This window comes from Molossus molossus, unplaced genomic scaffold (assembly GCF_014108415.1).
Source record: "Molossus molossus isolate mMolMol1 unplaced genomic scaffold, mMolMol1.p scaffold_m16_p_22, whole genome shotgun sequence".
In the NCBI taxonomy this organism is placed as follows: domain Eukaryota; kingdom Metazoa; phylum Chordata; class Mammalia; order Chiroptera; family Molossidae; genus Molossus; species Molossus molossus.
In genome coordinates this window covers 37,629,175-37,650,827 of record NW_023425358.1, presented here as the reverse complement: position 1 = coordinate 37,650,827, position 21,653 = coordinate 37,629,175, and the positions used below count along the sequence as shown (strand labels likewise).

The 21,653-nt window shown below is 62.6% G+C and overlaps 1 protein-coding gene across 3 annotated transcripts in view; it reads left to right on the top strand.

Annotated features, from left to right (window-relative positions):
* Positions 1 to 21,653, top strand: part of RIMBP2 (RIMS binding protein 2) — a 44,353-nt gene that overhangs the window by 6,449 nt on the left and 16,251 nt on the right. For 2 of the 3 annotated variants that reach the window (XM_036276710.1, XM_036276709.1), the window contains 7 exons: positions 3,255 to 3,359; positions 7,696 to 7,746; positions 12,731 to 12,935; positions 13,413 to 13,558; positions 15,281 to 15,357; positions 17,066 to 17,175; positions 19,061 to 19,870. In XM_036276710.1, coding sequence (XP_036132603.1) covers positions 3,258 to 3,359; positions 7,696 to 7,746; positions 12,731 to 12,935; positions 13,413 to 13,558; positions 15,281 to 15,357; positions 17,066 to 17,175; positions 19,061 to 19,870 — 1,501 coding nt within the window. In that variant the 5' untranslated portion in view covers positions 3,255 to 3,257. Of the gene's footprint in view, positions 1 to 3,254; positions 3,360 to 7,695; positions 7,747 to 9,249; positions 9,271 to 12,730; positions 12,936 to 13,412; positions 13,559 to 15,280; positions 15,358 to 17,065; positions 17,176 to 19,060; positions 19,871 to 21,653 lie in introns of all 3 variants that reach the window. The other variant, XM_036276711.1, reaches the window with a different exon arrangement.

Here is a 21,653-nt window from a genome sequence, read left to right as displayed (position 1 = left end):
CTGAGAAGCAGGAGGGGTGTGAGGGGCCAGCCGGTAACCGAGACAGCCCTGCCAGGCTGTGCGCCGTCCTGTCCACCTTCAGCGCGTGTGCATGCTGGAACTCAGGGCTCCCTGGGGCTCCACCTAGAGACAGACACCCCCAGTGCGTGCTGTGTCTGCTCACCAGGGGCCACGCAGACGCACAGAAACACAGCCTTCTTTCCAGTGCGCACAAGGCATCCCTCGCGAGACAGTAAGAGCACCTGGGTGACTCCTGTGAAGGGACCGGTTCTTCTTAATTCCTTCGCTGGGGCGGGGCAGGCGGAGGACACGCCCCCCGTGGATCTGACATTAAGGAGACATTCACTTTGCTCCCAATCTCTTCACTCCTGTCTCATCCAGCTCCCTGGGGAAGCGGCTCGGTGACATTTGTAGGCTACTTAAGTGCTCAAGTTAATGTCGACATCCTATAAATAGCAGTGCTTTGAAGATAAACCCTGCCCCCAGCAGAGCGTCACAGACAGGCGTTTTCCTGTGTGCCCGGCCCTCTGCACCGGCCAGCTGTGAAATGTCCCCGTGGCACGCGGCCGGTGCCCTTGGAGGGGAAGGCAGACAGAAGTGGAAGCCACATGTGAGGAATGTGGGGGGAGTTTGTCTCAGGGTGAAAGGCAGGGGCTCACCTAGGGTGAACCCAGGGACCCCAGGATTGTGCAGGGTGTGGTCGTTGGAGGAGGACATGCAGATTGCCTCCCGGGAGAAGGGCAGCATCTGGGGACCAGGCAGGAGGGGAACTGGGCTGACGCAGGGCTCTGGGGCAGGATGGAGGAAGCCCCACAAAGGAGAGGTCACCCATGTCAAGTGCCCCTGAGAGGCGGGGTCCCCAGGGCTGAGACATGGCTGCTGCTCCAACAACAGGGTGCTGGTTTCCGCTGGGCTGTGGAGGGCGGGACTGAAGGAGCCTACGTGGTTGCTGTGGACGTGAGGAGGCAGCCCTGCGGGGGCCGCAGCTGTGGAGGCCCAGGCAGGTCTGCGTTCCCAGGTATCTTGCCCCCACCATGCCATCGATGACCTCGAACACTGTGTCCCTGGGGGGCACCTGTCTGTACACATTTCTGCCTTCCTGACAACTACTCCATGTTGACTTGGTTCATCAGCCTGAGAAACTAAACCCTGTTCCACCCCAATTGTCTCCATGCATCTGATCTACAAGCTGCGTGTCCCTTCTGTCTCTAAGCGAGAAGCCGACCGAGGTGCCTGGCGCTCTTCACCCTCCCATGACCCCACCACCATGCAGCACCCCTGGAGCGATGTCCATGTTCACGTGACACCTCTGATGGACCCTTGTGAGGAAGACGGTCCCTCCTTCCACTGATAGCTTCCTTCCTGGAGCTAAATAAGGAGCACAGGCTCGAATTCTAGGAGAATTTGCTGCAACAATGTATCATTAGACAGCTGAGTAATCATTTATAGACCCAGGCCGGCTGCGTGGGAGCCCGAAAGCACTGACCTGCCTTGGTCTCGCTCCACAATCCAGTGGCCGTGGGATAAGTGGACTCAGGCCAGGAGAGGGGTCATGGTTAGTCATGGTTAGGTGTGGTTAGTCGTGGTCAGTAATGGTTAGGTGTGGTTAGGCACAGTTGTGGTTAGTCATGGTTAGGTGTGGTTAGGCACAGCTAGTCGTGGTTGGGTATGGTTAGTCGTGGTTAGTCATGCTTAGGTGTGGTTAGTCATGGTTAGGTGTGGTTAGGCATGGTTAGTTGTGGTTAGGCATGGTTAGTCATGGTTAGGTGTGGTTAGGCATGGTTAGGTGTGGTTAGTCGTGGTTAGGCATGGTTAGGCATGGTTAGGCATGGTTAGGTGTGGTTAGGCATGGTTAGTCGTGGTTAGGCATGCAGTGCTCTGAGGTTTGACACATCAGGTGGCTTCTAGGCTCTACTACGTGGCGCCATGTGGCCCTAGGCAGGCGACTTGCTTCCCAAGTCTGTTGTAAACAGTGAGCACAGCACCAGGTCAGTGTCCAGAGAGGTGGTGCGTGGACCCAGATGGTGCCTGGCATGTGGCAGGTGCTCGATGAATAGTTTACCTGCACTATGATTATCTCACCAAGGTCATTGTCCTCGTCTCTCACTGTCCTGCTGGTAGAGCCCCGGTCACTGGTCTGTGCACCCGGGCTTTACTATGACAGCAGTGTCACGTGACTGAACTACCCGGCTCTGTGTTACGTGACGCTGTTATGTGACTATTATGTGACTGGATTAGGTGACACTGTATTATGTCAGGAGGAAGGGGTTTTCTTACACTCGGAGTAAAGGGTGACACAGGACTTAATACATGACAGACAGGTCCTGTTCTAACTCAGGTAACATTCAGAACGCCTCTATGAGGCAGGCGTTAACTAATAATTACCTTTAGCTACTTAATTATTAATTAAACTCGGGCTTGAACCCCAGCCTGCCGCGGAGGACAGACGCCTGTCGTGAGGAGAGCACAGCTGTGGAACCACCACCCCTCTTGGCTCGGAAGGTGGACCTGGCTGGAGGCGCCTTCGGACTCGTCGGAGCCGAGCACGGGGTCCAGCCGGGCGGGCAGCCAGGGCCGGGCCTGCGACTCCGCGGCTCTGTCCGGGGCCGGAGATCTGAACTGGTGGCCACTCGCAGCTGTGTGCTGAGTAAGGGAACCTCTGCACCTCGGTTCTCCGCGCTGCGGACCGGGCCTGCAACAGCGCTGCTTCCTGTGCCTGGGGGAGGACTGCGTGACCTCCCGTAGCAGTGACGCGCTGGGATGACGTCCACTGCCCGGGGAGCGAGGAGCTGTGGCGGTGGTTTCTCAGCCCAAGGGGCCGAGCAGAGAAGAGACAGAGACCGTTTCTCAGACTGAGGACAGGAAAGGGGTCTTCCCTTCACGTGGGAGCCTGCGGCTCTTGCATTTAACATGTGAAAAGTAAAAGCGGGGTGAAGCCTTGTTATGCCAGGGTCTCCCTGGCTGTCCTGCCACCCTCAGGGGAGCCCCAGGAAGCAGCAAGGAGGCGGGAGTCGGGGGGCCCAGTGCAGGGCACAGCACGCCCGCCTGCTCCCCCTGTCCCCGCAGCACAAGCAGCAAGGAGGCGGGAGTCGGGGGGCCCAGTGCAGGGCACAGCACGCCCGCACACCCGCCTGACCCCGCCTGCTCCCTGTCCCCGCAGCACAAGCAGCAAGGGGGCGGGAGTCGGGGGGCCCAGTGCAGGGCACAGCACGCCTGCACACCCGCCTGACCCCGCCTGCTCCCTGTCCCCGCAGCACATGCGCGAGGCTGCTGAGAGGCGGCAGCAGCTGGAGCTGGAGCATGAGCAGGCCCTGGCTGTCCTCAACGCCAAGCAGCAGGAGATCGACCTTCTGCAGAAGGTGAGTGGGGGCAGGCGCTCGGGTGGGGCAGGGGTGCAGGCTGCGGGCCCGGGACAGTGAGGGTGCAGGATGCGGCTGCTCACCGAGCCTCTGTCCCAGGCTGGCGATGCTGGCCAGGGAGACCGGAGTCCTCTGCGGCCCGGCGCGCTGCCCTTGCTCCTGAGCCCGCCTCCATGTCTGCGCGGAAGCGAGCGGAGCGCTGACCCGCGCTGCTGGCGAGGACGCAGGGAAAGGGACTGGGTTCCCGGCTGGGGGTGAGTTGCTTCAGTGTTTGGGGCGAGGAACCGGACAGCTTCAGGTAGAACTAGAACCACACAGATACTCTGACCCCTCGACCTTCGACCCTGGGTACCCTGCAAGAGTCACAGGAACCGGCTCAGAAGGATTTGGGGATTTTCTGCAGAACTGTTGTGCGGGCTGGGGGTGGGGGACTGGATGAGATCAATGCCCATCCGAGGGCATGCGTGTATATCTGTTATCTGGGGGGTTACGTGGTGTGTGATTAAGGGAGCAAAGCAAGTTTCAGGGAAATATTTATAGTGTGGTCTCATTACTAGAGAGAGAGAGACTGACAGAGATAGAGACAGAGAGACACACAGAGGGACAGAGATAGAGAGACAGAGACAGACAAAGAGCACAGAGGGAAGGAAGGGGGGACTGGGTAGCCCAGAACGTGTACCCCAGCACCTGTGACAGGACTGGGAGCTAAGACATCAAGTCCTGCCTGACCTTTAATAGCCACGGTCCTCCTGGCTCTCCCCAAATACATACAGGACTCGCTCTTCCGGAGCCAGGGGGCCTGCGGTCCCCGTATAGTTCTCATCTCATTTCCTTCCCGAAGCCTGGTGTCCCCCACCCAGCCCTGCTCCCCTCCCCAGGGCAGCGGCCGTAACCAAAGCCCACCTAGTTGGGTCTCAGGTCCTGGCCCCTGCACCCCCCACAGCCTCACCACAAACTCAAGGACACAGGGTTGCTGGTCCCCCTGCTGCGGGGAGAGGCGTCGGGGGTTTCTCCCCGGCTCACCCTCAGGGTGATTGTGCCAGGTGGGCGACCTCGGGTGCCCGATAGTCATTTACTGAGACCTCGCTCTGAGGATGGGTCTTGCTAAGCCAGCGCCGAGGGGCCGTCGCAGCCCTCAGTCCCTGTCATCACACGGAGGCGATATTTCCTTAGATGTTGTCCAGGGAGGACCCTGCTGGGACACTGGCCACAGTATCCCTCGTATCTTCACCTGCGTGCGCAGGGACCTAGGAGGTGGCCGCCTGGTAGTTGGGCCGCCACCCGGGAGCCGCGCCCCCAGCCGGGTCTGAGGCAGATAAGCCTGCGGAAACGCAGCACTGCCGGCGAGGGCGACGTCGGTGTTTCTCAGCAGAGCCTGGACTTTTGTTCACCGAGGGCTGACGCCAGAGGAGCCTTGCCCGCCAGCCCGCGCTGGGCTCCGCGCTCCCGCCTGAGCGCGGCCTCTCTCCTGTGCCCCTCCCGCACTCCGCGCGTCTCTGTCTGGGACACAGGCTTCCTGGGTCGGGGAGGAGAGGAACGAATGAAACGCCAGGGCACCAGCTTTGTGGTGTCCGGTACTCGGTCTTTGCAAGGGTCGGAGAGGAAGGTGAGCCTTGAGCGGGACCAGGAGCCCGGAGCGTGCCCACCGCGCCAGCCGCTCTGCTCAGACCGCCTCTCAGCATCTGGGGCAGGTGCGTCCACGCCGGGTCGCCGGCAGCTGTTATCACCGCCCGCTCCAGGCGGAGGCTTTGTCCACCTTAAACCGGCTGCAGCCCTGCCCGATTCCACTGGTTTAAAATTCCTCCCACGGGTGGAAGGGCTGCTTTTGGTCTTAAGACTGCTCCTGAGACGTTCAACCCAGGGAGAAGCTGAACGTGCCACCGTAATCCTCGGTCCACCCGCAGTGGGGTTGGCTGTCGTGCGGAGGTGGCAGGGGACCGCAGAGTGGCCCGCTGCAGCAGTGTTCTCCCCGGCCCCCCACGGCGGGACGGCGGTGTGTGTTCCTCAGCTTCCTCAGCTCTGCGGAACCCGGGAACCGACCTGACCGTGCTGGGGTCTCCGCCTGGTGCCACGAATGTCATTCACGTTGTGTGGGGCCACATCGTCGGCACCCATGGATGGCCCTCCCCCGCTCCACCCTAACCAGCGCCCACTGTCCCCACCCAGTCACCACGGTGCTTAGAGGGCTCCCTGCTCTGAGCGGGAGGCGCCCCGTCTATCCTCTGCGGGTCTCTGGCTCCCCTGAAGCCACCGTGTCAGAGTGATGAGCCAACCCCCGGACGTTTGCTCCCCGGGCGGTCACCCCTCTGACTGCCCCACCGCCGGACCTGAGCCTCCCTGGGTCCCGGTCCCTGTCAAGGCCACCGTGCTCTGCAGGAGCCGGCGTCCAGTCGAAGGTCACAGCTTCCCCGCAGGCGGTCCCTGCACGAGCCCCACTCTCGCTGGCGCTGAGATTTGGGGGCTTCAGCGCTGCCAGTTCTAACGGTTAATTTTAACAGTCCCCTCTGATTGCCCACACGGCGCAGCTCGCAAGGAACTGTGAACGCGTCTCCGGATTTGCAGTCGAAGCCAGGAACCAAATCGTGGCTGCCAACTTGGCCGAGATGTAACCACCGCTCTGCTGGTTTTTTTTTTTGTTTTGTTTTTTGCTTTTTGTTTTTCCCCATCCTGCCATTTGAAAACTATCTTTGACTCGGCTGGCACGGCGGTGGTGTTATTTATATAATCCCTCTCCGTTCCTGGCTGCTGGGTCGTCTTCTCCTGTTCTGTTAACGTGGTGTCGGCTTGCTGTGAAAGGGATGGCTCTAAGCATTTGGACACGGAGCCGAATTCAAGAACGGTGCGATTCATCACCCGCGTTCCATTCAGTCGCCCGGCTTCCAGAGCCCGCATTTGGAAAATGCGAGAATGAGACCTCTGCAGATCTCGGCCCCTTCTCCCCACTCCGAGCTGGGGACGCCACCCTCCTTCCGACCCACGGAAGTGTGCCCCCGTAACGCACGACCCACGGAAGAGTGTCCCCGTAACGCACGACCCACGGAAGAGTGTCCCCGTAACGCACGACCCACGGAAGAGTGTCCCCGTAACGCACGACCCACGGAAGAGTGCCCCCGTAACGCACGACCCACGGAAGAGTGTCCCCGTAACGCACGACCCACGGAAGTGTGCCCCCGTAACGCACGACCCACGGAAGAGTGCCCCCGTAACACACGACCCACGGAAGAGTGCCCCCGTAACACGTGACCCGCGGAAGTGTGCCCCCGTAACACGCATTGGCCTGTACGCTGTTGAGCCCCTGTTCTCCAGGGACCCCGAGGAATCACTCCTCCAGACTGAGAACTTTTAAAAAAAATGAAAAGAACTGGGGTGACCTTGGTTAATAACGCTGCATAAGTTCAGCTGTGCAGTTCTATGTGACAGCCTCGGTATGCGGCTTTGTGTGCCCACCACGGAAATCGAGTGTCCTTCCATCACCGTATGTTTGACCCCTTGGCCCTTGACTGCCCCCTCCACCACCTTCCCGCTGGTGAGCACCCCACTGTTATCTGTGAGTTTGATTGGTTATTGCCTTTGGTTTTATATCCCACACAGGATTGAAATCACACGGTTCCTGTCCTTTTCGTCTGACTTATCTCACGTAGCATGATGCTCTCAAGGTCCGACCACGTTGTCACAGAGGGCACTTCTCATCCTTTTTCATGGCTGAGTAGTATTCCGTTGTGCACATGGGCCACATTGTTTTATCCAATCACCCCTCGAAGGACACTGGCTGCTTCCATGTCTTGGCCACCGTGACTAATGCCTCATTGAACATGGGGGTGCATATATCTTCGTGAACATGCGTGTTCAAATATATCGGTCCGAGACCCAGAAGAGGGGTGGCTGGGTCTACGATAGCTCTCCAGAACCGTGAATCCTAAACGTAAATGTCAAGGTAGCCTGTGAATTCCTTATCGGTGCTCACTACTCGAAGGGCCGGCTGCACTATGGCGTCCAGACAGAATCCTCTTTAGAAACTGGTGTCTCCGCGTCATTGGGAATGTCTGTGAGACGCTGAGGCTGCTTTGCCCGGACAGGCCAGCGTGGACGTGGCGTGGGCCTTTCTCCCGTCGCGCCCCGTCCGATTCCCACCCGCGCTCTCAGACCTGGGCGCGCGTCCCGATCTTTACAGAGTCAACCCCCATGGAAATCCATTCCGTCTCGCCCCAACGGGGAGAAAAATGATGGAGAGGCTCAGTGGGGGCTCAGCGGGAGGGTAACAGTCAGTAGCTTGCTTCGAGAACGCTCTCTGGTTTTTCTCCTTTAAACGTTCACCTGTCTCTCTTTGTCACCGAAGGCTCAGGTCGAAGCCAAGAAGGAGCATGAAGGAGCCGTGCAGCTGCTAGAGGTACGGGGCCGGGGCCGCGGCTCGTCCGTGGGGCGGGGGCGGGCGCCCTGTGCGGGCCCAGCAGAAGCAGCGGCTCGCGGCTGCCCGGTGCCTTCGGGGTGCCCGTCGCTGGTGCTGGGCACGCGCCTGCCTGCCTCCTCAGCCCACAGCCTGCACCGCAGGTGCTGTCACGGTGCCGTTGCACCCGGACAGCAGTGCTCCCTCGGCCACTCAGCCAGCGTCAGGGCTGGGTCTCAGACGTGGTCTCCCGCCTCTCCTGCCCCTCGCGGGCGGAAAGCTCAGAGGAAGGTCCTGGCCTGGGAGGGGTGCTGGTCTCCACGGGAGGCCCCTCCTGGCTGCAGCCGCTCCCTGCGCCCTGTCCTCTGGCTCCAGTCCAGGGGCAAGGAGCCTTCTCCCCGAGGAGAGAATGTGCGTAAATGGCCCCTGTGGGCGTCCTGCCAGCCAATGAATTGTGTCAATTTTTAAGGGGCCACACTGATCAATCCTAAGGGGCCACTTGGCAGCCGCTACCTGGGGAGGGATTTGCAGAGTCAGACAAGGGACAGCCCAGGGAGTCGAAGCACAGGAGCCGTCGGACGCCCGGCCACAGTGCTGTCCTCAGCAAGCATGGTGGGGGCCCTCCTCGGCGCCCCGAAGGTGGGGGCGGGGCGGGGAAGAGGCAGCAAGTGTCCCAGTGTGAGTGTGGGTGCTGTGTCGGGAGTGACCGTCCTCTGGCCCTGGCCCTGGCCCGAGCCAGCCTCCTGGGGAGCTGGACGGAGCTCCTGGGACCCTCCCGGAGGCCTCTCCCGCCTGCACCCATCGTACAGGAGAGCTGGGTCTGAATGAGCAGCCAGACCTTCCACCCGCCGGACCCCCGGTTACGGGCACGGCTGGAGGGCGCGGCCTCCTCTCTGGGGCCTGTGCCACCCAGAAAGGCCGACAGGGCCTCTCCCGAGCCCACCACCTCCGGACGTGGGATGCGGTTGTCCTCTTTAAGGCGACCTTGTCCCCGTCCCCAGGGAAATGGCAGCCACTTAGGACAGAAGCTGCGTCTCTCTTCTGTCGCCATTTAAAGCCCCTCCCCCGCAGGAAAAGGCTCCATCGTCATCACAGAGAGTAAAATTGTTTTTTTTTTGGAAAGCGTCCATTAGCTAATGAATATCTGAGGGGTGAGCGTGACAAATGGCAGGTGGGCAGGTTCGTGACCGCAGACTTTCCGCTGGCCCCCCTCCCCCCAGGAACCCCCGGCCCCGGGGCTCCTGGACCACCCTCTGCGCTACCGTTGGCCTTGTGTGCTGGCTGCCGGCATAGGCCCTGTGCTGATGGTCTGTGTGGTGCTGAGCTGCGCTGTGCCCGTCCCGCCGAGGTCCCGTGCCCGGCGCTGGCGGCGTGCATGCCTGCCTTGGCGCGTGGCGACGGCCGGCTGTGACGTGCTTGGGCTTGAGACAGGGACAGGGAATGCGAGGTGCTGAGACTCCGTCATTCACACATCTCTCTGTGATTGTGCCTTGTTGCTTCACCCAGAACACCTTGGAGAGCATGCAGGTACTTAGGGAGGCCCGTTCCGCCCCCGTGTGCTTGGAGACGCTTCCTGTGCATGGAGCCGCCGCGCGCCCTGGGCCCGCTCACCCCCTGCTCCCCGAACCGCAGCTCCCTGAAGCAGCAGAGGGAGGTGGGCGCCTGGGGTGGCGGGGGGGCTGGGGAGCTGCCTGTGAGCCCCTGAGGGATCCGACTTTCATCTGGGCCCTGGGGGGCTCGGTTCTGGTCTCCGGAGTGCTGAGCGGGCCCAGCGAGCCCGGTTTCCCCTTCTGCCAGCTGTAACCTTCAGGCTGAAACAGCTCCGTGAATCCTGGTGGCCCAGGGGGGACAAGTGGTGAGCAGGGGGCCTGCCGCGGGGTCTGGAGCCGGCTGAGGGCCCAGGACTGGTCATCGGTCATCAGAATTCAGACCCGAAGCCTGAACGTTGCACCTGTGTGTCCCGTGTCTGTCGTAGCAGCTCTGTGTCTGTGGGGGGACAGGCGGCAGGGGGTGGGGGCTCACGTCCGTGCTTCTGGGCCTCAGCTGCAGCGTCAGCCATGCTCACGGGCCGTCGGGCAGAAGCCGGGACGTGCAGCCAGGGAGGTGGCCTGTGGCGTGGTCCTGCCACGTCTGAACCCCAGGGCCTGTGTGCCAGGGTGCTGTCCACGCGAGAACCCGAGAAGCGAGCAGATGACGCTCTGTGCTCATCCGTGTTTTGTAGCCCGGGTCCCCGAGGAGTCCCTGCCCCCACCTCCGGAATGGCCTTTGCAGCCGGAACCATGCAGGGAGGGAGGAGGGCGGGGACAGGGACAGTATTTGGGGGTCCAGCCGCCCAGGATGAACCCTGACTCCATCTTTGTCCCCCGAGGCCTTTCTCCGCCTCATTGGCTCCCCGAGTCCCGGGTCCCACCCGAATGTGTCACCTGCCCACATGATGCCTGGGTGGGAAGTGCGCCCCTGACAGAACATGAACACTCTCACGACCCCCCGCCGGGGCGCCGAGCCTGCGGGCAGCTCGCAGGGCGCTGGTCACACCCGGCGGCGCCCATGCGCGCCCAGTGCCAGCCTGGCAGCTCGCTTCCCGGTTCTCTCCTGGCGGCGCCCTGGGACCCGCCCGGAACGCAGAGCCTGTGCAGATGAGTGCGTGCGGCTCTGTGTGCACTCTGCTCGGGGGCGGGGCCGCTGGGAAAGGTGCTCCCGGTGGAGTCCCCCGAGTAGGTGTGGAGGGAGCCCCGTGCCTCTGGCCCACCATCCGAAGCAGGGAGCTGTGATGTGTTTGCACGGGTTTGAGCGCCTGTCACACCCTGCTGAGGACAGACGCCCGGGCGCCTGAAATGCGAGGGACCTGGGGTGGCTGAGGTCTGCTCACGGTTTGCCCGTGGCTTCTGCAGGGCACACTGCATGTCCTTCATGGGCGAGGAAACTGAGGCCCACTGAGGTTACCCCGAGTGAGCGAGGGGTGGGCCCAGCTCAGCCTGCAGTCAGAGGCCTGCTCTGCCCGACAGGGTGTGTGACCTTGACCTTGGCTCCTCCCAGCCTCATCTCCCTTGCTCTGCGGTGGGCTCACACCAGCTTAGCCCACGGTCTCTGAGCGTCACCCGCACGGGAAGCCCGGCTCAGGCTCATAGTACGTGCTCAGCGAGTGATCAGCAGCGTCTCGGCCCTGTTCACTCAGAAGGACCAGCCGCTCCTGTGACCCAGTCTGCCCGGGATGCTCCTGGGGATGCTCCTGGGGCTGCTGTCCCGCGGCGACTGTTCGCAGCGTCCCCGTCCTGTGTGGATGCCAGTCGCAGGGCATGGCGCCCACTCGCCAGCTGCCCTCCGCGAAGCCGGAGTCGGAGGGCCTACACGGGGCGGGGGAACCGGACGCTGGAACCGGGACGCTGGCCGGCAGGGCTCTGGCCGTGTTCACCTGCGTTCGAATAGACACCCACCCCGACCCGCGGGTCTCTGCTGCCTGTTCTGGTTCTCGCTTGTCTGCCTGTAACGGCGACCTGTGCTGGCAGGGCGGTCAGGACCAAGGGCCTCTGACCCGCACCCTCCACCTGGACGTGCGGGCGATGGGGGCTGGGCTGGGACGCGGGCTCAGGGACGCGCCACACACCTGCAGTGCCCATGCTGACTCACCCGGCCTGGCTCTGCCCGCCGCCTGCCCGCCGCCCAGCCAGGGGGCCGTTGGGCCCTGAACCCTGACAGACGTTGTGTCCAAACATTTCTTCTGCGTGTGACTCGGGCCCCTGGAGACACTCAGCCCAGCTCGGGGCTTGGCCTCAGCCGCCCAGGCCTCCACCTGCAGGGCCGGTCACTGGTCCTGGAAGGTCCAGCCCGAAAACCTGCCCCTTCTGTGGGAGCGAAACTGGAGCCCAAGGAGCTTCCAGAGGGGGACTCGCCCGCTTGGGGCTCAGCGGGCCCCTCGTTCTCGACTCCTTGTAGTTCAGACCTTTGTCCCCTGAAACGAGTGAGAACAGGGGTCTGGGAGCCCCGGGGTCTCAGTTGGCAGCTGCTTTGGAGCCTCTGATACCCGAGGAGGAACAGGCCTGAGAGCTGAAGAGACCCCTGGTTTGTAAGCAGCGCTTCACTCCAAGGAAACTGAACAGCTTAGTGCCAGAGGAGGGGACCGAGCCCTGTTCCTCGCGCTGGGGACACAGCAGGGGAGCAGCAGAGGGAAGTGCCCGCCCTTGTGGGAGGAGCCAGTCTGCGAATTGCGACAGGACATGGTAGATGGACTCCTGTTGGTCACGGCGTGAGGGGCGTCGGTGAGGCAGGGCTTCCTGCCCAGGCCAGGAGCTCGGAGCTCAGCACCGACTGGCAGACGTTTACTGAGCACCTACTATGAGCCGACTCTGGGCGAAGCACCGAGGACTCAGGGAGCTGAGAGCAAAGTCCTGGAGCTTCCCGTCCGGCCACAGCGACAGAGGACTCAGTCAGGGAGCTAACAAAGCGAGGGTGGCCAGGCAGGGAGTGCGGGCCGAGGAGGAGAGTGGAGCCTCGTGCTGCACCAGGAGGGGAGGTGCGGGCAGCAGCCAGGGCAGGAGCCAGAGCAGACGGAGAGCCACCGGGCACCCTCCCTGCCTGAGTCCCGGAGGGGACACCCGCCCGGCGGTGCTCCTGAGGTGTCACCAGCTGCGGCGTCACCCGAGCCACATTCTAGACAAGCCCTGCGGGTAGAAGTTCCCCTTTATTGCTAACGAGGTGCTCTCTGAGGGATCAGGCCCACGGGTGCATGGCCCCCCAGGAGGAAGGTGCACCGGTGGGTGAGTGAGCTCCCCCAGGTCTGGACGGTACCTCTTCTTGCTCCGATTTTAACCGGCTGCACACAGACCGGGCAGTGCGTGGCGCACTGCTGAGAGCTGGAGGAGCTTGTGGCCCCCACGTTCACCCCGGAAGGGAGCGTGGTTTTATCAGACGCCGGTCCGACGGGGGGAGGCAGCCCACACGCGCAGACTCGGCCCCTCCCGCCGCCCGCTGACCCGAGCGCCTCTCGTAGTGCAAGGTGCGGGAGCTGGAGGACAAGTGCCGTGTGCAGAGCGAGCAGTTCAGCCTGCTGTCCAGGGACCTGGAGAAGTTCCGGCAGCACGCGGGCCACATCGACCTGCTGGGCGGCAGCTGTGTGGCCTCCTTGGACGTCCCTCCGACCCCCAGCAAGCCTTTCCCACACTTCATGAACGGGCTGGCCCCCTCCATTGGGTCAGGTGAGTGCCAAGCCCTCCCGCCTGGGCCGACCCCCACGCAGCGCCGGGTCTGGGAGGGCGGGCGGCAGCGTGCCAGACGCAGGTGCCCGTGACGGGGTCAGCAGCGTGCCTGCAGTGTACACGCTCCGGGCTGCTCTGAGCCCCTGCAGGGGGGAAGCCGGGCCCCTGGGGGGCGACACTGCCGAGGAGCCCAGAGCGGAACTTGAGCAGGAGGTCTGGGGCGGGGCCCCCGCTGTCACTCCTGGGCGGGGACCTGCCAACCTGGCTTCTCTGGCGGGTTTGTCCCCACATCACCACCAAGCCACCGTCACCAGGGGCGGGCCCTGCCTGATGGACGGCCAGCATGGGGGTCAGGCCAGACTGAGAGAGGGAGACGGTGGGTCCTCTAATGGAAATCCCAAGCGGATGCCAGAGACGGGGAGCAAACGGCCGGAGCACGTTATCATTTCATCTTGTCCTGTCTCCACGTCGTGGCAGGTCAGGACAGCTCCTTCGGAAGCCGAACTGCCATCCGAGACTACATTCGACCCCTCCCCCTCTCCGGTGACACAACGAACCCTCTGTCCACCAGGCCCACCCTGCTGTCCAGATCTGGAGCCCCAAGATGCAGATCTGAGTCCGACGTGAGTCCTGTTCCGGGGGTCCCACCGACCGGCTCGTGACGTCTGGTGTAGACACTGACGGGCCTCACCGCCCTCCCCCTCCTCCTGGGCTCTCCCCTTGCTCCCGTTCACCCATCAACCAGTGTCCACTGAGCACCTACTATGTGCCTGGGGACAGGCCCCACGTGACAGAGGAGGCCCTTGCTGTCCTGGAGACGGAGTTCCCAGGGGAGACAGGCCATACACAAGCCAACATGTAAGAAGCCAGGTGACACCAAGCACCATGGAGACCACACAACAAGCCAGTGACGCGAGTGACGAGACAAAGGGGAGGGTGCCGTCCCCAGAATGGCCAGGGGCATCCTTGTCATGTGTCCACAAAGGAGCCCAAAGCCCATTTGCCTGGAGTGGAGCTGGGAGGTGGGGCAAGGAGCTGAGGCCGTGGGCGGGAGGCCCTGGAGACCCTGGGAGACCCCGGGAGGCCCCTGGAGACCCTGGGAGACCCCGGGAGGCCCTGGAGACCCCGGGAGACCCCTGGAGAACCCGGGAGGCCCCTGGAGACCCCGGGAGGCCCCTGGAGACCCCGGGAGGCCCCGGGAGACCCCGGGAGGTCCTGGAGACCCCGGGAGGCCCCTGGAGACCCCGGGAGGCCCTGGAGACCCCGGGAGACCCCGGGAGGCCCCGGGAGACCCCGGGAGGCCCTGAAGACCCCGGGAGGCCCCGGGAGGCCCTGGAGGCCCTGGGAGGCCCTGGAGACCCCGGGAGGCCCCTGGAGACCCCGGGAGACCCCGGGAGACCCCGGGAGACCCCGGGAGGCCCTGGAGGCCCCGGGAGGCCCTGGAGGCCCCGGGAGGCCCTGGAGACCCCGGGAGACCCCGGGAGGCCCCTGGAGGCCCCTGGAGACCCCGGGAGGCCCTGGAGGCCCCGGGAGGCCCTGGAGGCCCTGGAGACCCCGGGAGGCCCCTGGAGGCCGCGGGAGACCCCGGGAGGCCCCTGGAGGCCCCGGGAGGCCCTGGAGGCCCCGGGAAGCCGAGTTGTCTAAGTGCTCAGGGACCAGGCAGGTGGGGCCAGGTCTTGCGCTGTTTGCAAAGTCCTCTCCAGCTCAGACTGGGCAGTGCGATCAGGCAGACAGTGGGCTTGCGGCCGCCCTGTCCTGGGAGGTGCCCGTGACCCCTCGGGCTCACCTACTCCTCAGCACGGTGCCCGTGAAGGCCTGTCCCCACCCCTCCTGCCCCGAGGTGGTTGTGGCCACGGGAAGCAAACCCTGTGGGCAAAGTCCTTGGCTCTGCAGACTCCCTGACAGCAGGGAAGTAGGGCGGGGGCTGGGAGGGGGAGCCCCTGTGCCGCCTGCTCCAGGCAGTGCTCCCGGATGTCTCATCCTGACCCTGAGTGCAGTGGGCCCGTGTCTCCCTCTGGACTGTGCCCTTGAGAGCAGAGCGCACAGCTCACTGTCTGTCTTTGTCTCCAAGGCCCCTCAGGGCTTGGCTCAGGGAGCATCCTGAGCCTTAAATTATGTGGGGGCAGGTCCTCACCCGAGTCCAGTCCTGCTGTGGGGACGGGGTCCTTTATAAAGGTCCTCTGCATGGCCTAGGAGCCCACATGGCTTTGTCCTGGGCTTGGGGACGGCGGCATCTTGTGGGAACCCCCCCACCTGAGGGACGGTGAACGGGGTTGTCCGTGTGTCTCCCATCTGCAATGGGAGACTACGGCTTCGTCACGGAATTTCATCCCTGTCTCTGATAGATGGACAATGAACGGAACGCCAACCCCTCCAAGCAGAGATACTCGGGGAAGGTGCACCTGTGTGTCGCCCGCTACAGGTGAGCCCCCCCTTCCCGCACGTGAGCCTCTGTGAGTGGGGGCCTGGGGGCAGGCACGGGGGTGGGTCGGGACACCCCGTGAGCTGCGGACGCCCCTTCCCGGGCCCTGAGAGAAGGTTGAGCAAGGCTCCTGTGGACAGGGGCCTGGGGACAGAGAGGCCTGGCGTGGGGCCACACCTGACAGGACGGGGATCAGGAGGCCAGGTTCTGGTCCCACCCTGTCACTTAACAAGCTCGCGACCTTGGACAAGCCCCTCACCTCACTAGGCTGTCAAAGTTGGGAATGAGAATGTCTGTTCTGCCTTCTCACTAACATTTACTGCTGATCAAATAAAAACGTGGCCTTCAGCCCGGCTGCTGTGGCTCAGTGGTTGAGCATCGACCCTGCACCAAGAGGTCGCTGGTTCGATTTCCGGTCGGGGCACATGCCCAGGTTGTGGGCCCGATCCCCAGTGGGGGGCACGCAGGAGGTTGCCCATCGATGTTCTCTCTCATCAGTGTTTCCATCTCTCCCTCCCTTTCTCTCTCAAATCAATAAAGGAAAAAAAAACTTAAAAAAAACAAAACAAAAGCGTGGCCTCCACGTGGATACGACTGCGCGTATCATCACGTCGGCGTGGCGATTTGACCACATGCGCCTGTTGCCTGCGACTACTAGGAATGTCATTTCTGTTTTCTTACTGAGGCCTTTTCTATTGTGTCACCTAATGAAACTTTTAATGAGAACATCCAAATGTACGCAACATATGTTTTTACTTGCAAGCTGGACAAGGCTCTAAAAGATGTTAATTCCAATATTCTGAGGACCAGAGGTCACAGGCACTTTTATACTCTCAGCGGGAGGGGAAGGGAAAACAGTGCGTCCACTTGTCAGGACATTTTGGGAGGTGCGTGACTTTGACCAAATATACTTCTGAGAGATTTATCTGTAGAAAGAATGTGTGCAGAGAGGGTAAGAAGAACATGGCAACATGGATTATATTAGCCCCAAGTTAGAAGCAACATCAGGAAGTCAAACTGTGCTCCTCCAACCGGTGGAATATTACGCACCCATTAAAAAGGTTATGATCAAAGATTTCGTGAGGTGGAAAGAGTCATGCTGCCTTGTGAAGTGTGAAAAATAAGCAGATGTACTAAACAATACGTGGAACACTATTCTACCTTTGCTAAATTGTATATATGGAAAGATTACACGGTTAATGATCTTTCTCCTTTGTTGACTAACTTGGAAATTTATAGTCATGGTAGAAGTGACAGGTGTGAACAGAAATGTCAGAGTTATAAATAGGTCACCTGATACAAATATTCCAAATGTACAGCTAGGCTTCAGAATTATCCCCCCCTTTTTTTATCCTTGCCCGAGGATATTTTTTCATTTATCCTCACACAGAGTAGAAGGGAGGGAGGGAGGGAGAGAGAGAAACATTGATGTGAGAGGGACACATCGACTGGCTGCCTCCTGCACGACCCCGACCAGGGCTGGGGACGAACCACAATTGAGGTGCGTGCCCTTGGCTGAAATTGAACCCGAGTCTCATTGGTCCGTGGCCGACGCTGTAACCACTGAGCAACACCGGCCAGGGCCATCCCTTTGTTTAGCGCCGTGCAAGGAAGGCAGCCATGGCCTGGGTCTCAGCGCAGGGAATGGAGTTCGTGCTGACTCAGCGCCCATCGGCCCACCTCCTGAGTGAGTTTGTTTCTCCCGTAGCTACAACCCCTTCGACGGCCCAAATGAGAACCCAGAAGCTGAGCTGCCACTCACGGCAGGGAAATACCTCTATGTCTACGGGGACATGGACGAGGACGGCTTCTACGAAGGTCTGTTCAGCGTGGCGGTCGGTCAGTGTGCACGGCCGGTCCCCGCGCCGGGCTGACCTGTGGGCCTCACAAACAGGCCCCACACGACTCCTGCTGGCCCTGCGCTCTGCTCTGACCACCGCTGGCCCGAGTTACCAGGTTTCCCTTTCTGGGGCCCGAGGGAGGTGTCCCGGGACAATCCTCTGACCTCTGACACTTGGAGATGATACGATCACATTCTCCTCTGCAGTTCTGCGGCAGCCTCTCGTCTAGCACCGGGGTCCCCAGGGGCGTCCTCTCCTACAGGGCCTGTTCAGGTGCCCCCCCCAGCTCAGGGCACCCACACTGACCGTCAGGTTCTGGCACTGGTTTGTACCCCTGTGTAGAAGTACGTGCCCAAGGCAAGAGCCCCCTGTCTGTGTCACAGTGGGGTGCTCATGTCACCTCTTAATGCCTCGGTTTCCCCGGCTGTAGAGGGGAGGTAGTCACAGTCCCCACTGGGGAGGCTCTGAGGATAATGGGGCACAGGTAAGGTTGGGGGGGCCTGGGGCACAGTCCCTGCTCAGCAGGTGGGAGTTACCACTCCCGTCTCTGTCCCCATCATCACCACCACTGTCCCCATCATGGTGGCATGCCCCTGGGGTCTGTGAGCGCCCTCAAGGTGAGGACACTGTTCCAGACCCGCCCCCTCGATAGGTCTGGGCAGAGTCCACCCTCGGATTGAGCAGGGTGGTGTCTCCGGGGCTTCACACACCCTCAGGCAGGTCTGTGGGTCGTGCAGCCCTTCCCGGCCCCTGTCACTGGGTCCCCAGCCGTGCTCCCTGTGGACGGGAGGGGGCGAGGTCCCCGCCCCCTGGTGCTGGGAGGTCCCCCGAACCTCACCGTCCCTCTGGTTAGGCCATTTCATGAGACAGGTCCCCACTGTGACCCTCCACAGCCAGTCTGCCTGTAAAGAGCCCGTTGGGTGGCATTTTTCTTTTTTTTGATCCTCACCCTAGGACATTTTTATATTTATCTTCAGAGAGAGTGGGAGGGAGGAACAAAGAGAGAAACATCCATGTGAGAGGGACACATCGAGTGGTTGCCACCCGCACGACCCGACCAGGGCTGGGGACAAACTGCAACCGAGGTACATCCCCTTGCCCAGAATCGAACCCAAGACGCATTGGTCTGCGGGCCGACGCTCTAACCACTGAGCACACCGGCCAGGGCTGGGTGGCATTGTTTTGCAAGTCAGCTCAGGTGGTCTGGGCACCAGACAGGGACTTTCACGAAGCTGTGCCCAGCGCCTTGCGGGCAGAGTCCCCTTCGACGTGTCCTCCTGTGGCCATGGCTTCAAGACTAGGAGCCGGTTGCTTATAGTTCAGCTTCTGAACCCCCAGTTTACACGTTTGCTGGTCCCCCCACAAGCGTCTGCTGAGCACCCAGTGGCGCTGGGCCCTGGGGGTGTTCAGAGGTGGCTGGGGCTGGGGTGCGGCGGGAGCAGGCAGAGGGAGGGGTGCTGAGGGGGTGCCGTCCAAGCGAATTCCTAAGGGGGTCCTGTGGGTGCCATCCAAGTGGATTCCTGGGGGGATCCTGGGGGGTGCCGCCCGAGCGAATTCCTGAGGGGGTCCTGGAGGTGCCATCCAAGTGGATTCCTGGGGGGGTCCTGGGAGTGCCGTCCGAGTGGATTCCTGGGGGGGTCCTGGGGGTGCCGTCCGAGTGGATTCCTGGGGGGGTCCTGGGGGTGCCGTCCGAGTGGATTCCTAGGGGGGTCCTGGGGGTGCCGTCTGAGTGGATTCCTGGGGGGGTCCTGGAGGTGCCGTCCGAGTGGATTCCGGGACAAGCTGAGGAGCCCACTGTGACCCATCCCTTGCCCCGCCCGGGCCCGTGTGGGTGGGCGACAACTCTCCCTTGCACCCAGCAGGTGAGCTCCTGGACGGGCAGAGGGGCCTGGTGCCCTCCAACTTCGTGGACTTCGTGCAGGAGAGCGAGGCGAGGCTGAGTGCGCTGGGGACCGAGCAGGGCCAGAACTTCCTCAACCACGCGGGCCTCGGCCTGGACGGGGAGACCATCCTGGACCTGCAGTCCCCGCCTCGCCTGGACGCAGGCGTCACGGACGACGGCGGGGGGACGCTGGACGTGAGCGTGGACGACGTCGGAGAAGACACTGTGCCTTACCCCAGGAAAATCACCCTCATCAAGCAACTCGCCAGAAGTGTCATTGTGGGCTGGGAGCCCCCGGCCGTGCCGCCGGGCTGGGGGGCCGTGGGCGGCTACAGCGTGCTGGTGGACCAGGAGCCGCGCCTCAGCCTCCCGCTGGCGGGCAGAACTAAGGCCCTGATCGAGAAGCTGAACGTGGCGGCCTGCACCCACCGCGTGTCCGTGCAGTGCGTGACCAGCAGGGGCAGCTCCGACCCGCTGCGGTGCACGCTGCTCGTGGGCAAGGAGGTGGTGGTGGCCCCCTCCCACCTGAGGGTGGACAACATCACCCAGACCTCCGCCCAGCTGTCCTGGCTGCCCACCAACAGCAACTACAGCCACGTGATCTTCCTCAACGAGGAGGAGCTGGACGTGGTCAAGGCCACGCGGTACAAGTACCAGTTCTGCAGCCTCAGGCCCAGCACGGCCTACAAGGTCAGGGTCCTGGCCCGGCCCCACCAGATGCCCTGGCAGCTGCCCCTGGAGCAGCGGGAGAAGAAGGAAGCCTTCGCGGAGTTCTCCACGCTGCCCGCAGGTGAGCCGTCCCCGCCTCCAGGGCTCCGTGATGCCGCCGTGCCACGTGGCGGGGGTGGGGTGGGCAGAGGGGAAGTCTGTGTGCGGCCACGGTATCCTGGAAAGTCCCCTAAATCCCTGTGAAACACAAGGGGTGTGTGTGTGAGACTGTGATGAGGGGAGAGAAAGTTCAGAGTGTTCAGGGCTTCGATGTTGGAGACATTTCCTTTCACTACGGGGCCGAGAGGCTGGTCCTGTAAGAGACGGAGTCGGGCAGAGAGACCACCCAGGACGCAGCGAGCCCGTCTTCACCCCTCCTGGGCTGCTCGGTGAGCGGAGTGAATGAAGCAGCCTCATCCCTCCGCTTGTTTTCCGCGTGGTGTAAGTCACACCCCTGGTGACTGCAGAAGACGGGGGCTCCTCTGCAGACGCTGCTTTGGTTCTGGCTGTGTCCTCTGTGTCGCCCCCGCTCCTCCTCGTGTCCTGGGTCAGTGTGGAGGAGGGGCGGGCTCCCCACCCACGCACACACTTCAGGGAGGCGGACGAACCCCCTGGGTCTGCTCATTCCTGCTTCACCCAGATCCCAATGCCGCTGAGGGAAGGTGGTCCCACCTCGGTCCCCAGCTGTCCCTGTCCTGTGGTCTTGCTGCATTTGGACGAGGTGCCCCCCAAGCAGGCGTTTCTGCAGGGACATTCGAGGCCCAAGCAGTGCCCCTAGGGTCCTCCACAGCCCCGTGCCCATCACAGCTCCCCACCCTCTGCCTCTGCCCGTCCCCGCCCACCCGCCACCTCGCTCCCCAGCAGATCCCCAAACGGTTCAGTGTCATTTCACCAAGTGCACGTCTTCCACGGACGCGGGCTCAGCTTCCCGAGGCTCGATGGGCTCGTGTTTCACTTCTCCATGGGCTCTGGGGCCCTTGGGATCCACAGGGGCCTGACCCACAAGGTCGTAAGCGGGCGGGACAGAAGGACTCTGAGGAGGGGACACGTCTGCATGGGAACTGGCTCAGGAAAGGTCGACTTACTCCTGTTGTACGACAACAGGGTGTCCTGCCCGCCCACGGGACGTGATCGTGTGTGGGGTCGGGGGGCCTCGTCCTCGGTGCCCATGCGCAGTCCTGCGATCCGCTGCGGAAGGGACGAGACACCTGAGCGGGCTGCACAGAGGGAGGCGAGGGCTCGTCCGTGGGGGTCAGGCTTCCTGGAGGCAGGGGTGCAGGCGAAGGCTGTGGCCGTCCCACAGGGCAGCTCCCAGGCCCAGGCGTCTCCGGCCGTCGGGCCGCTGGAGCCGGTACCCAGACTGGGTGACGGAGGAACAGGCGCGGACCTCGCACAGTCATGGAGGCCGCGAGTCCCAGGCCAGGGTGCCGGCCGACTCGGCGTCCGGTGCGGCCCCTTCCGGTCCGTGGACGGGAGGTCTGCAGGGCTGATTCCAGGTTCGAGTGGTGTCATCGGGACCATGTCTCTCTGTCACACCCCACGAGGGAGCAGCCTGGATGGCGCGCAGCCCAGGCTCACGTCCTCTCGAGAGAGGGACAGAGGGAGGAGCGGGCACCGCTGGAGGGGGTGTCTCCTCCGCCGCCGCCGGGACCCCAGCAGTCCTGACGCTGCCCACCAGGCCTGAGGCGCAGCTGGGCCTGGAGACCGCCAAACCCAGGCGGGGGACTGGTTCCCGAGTGGACGGCTGTGGTGCCCTCCCCACCCTCCCCGCCCGTCTCTCCTCTTCCTCTCGTTTACTTTCTTTTGGAGAGTGGGGTTCACAGACAGCAGCCCAGGTTTCAGGGGTACGGTGTAGTGATGAGCAT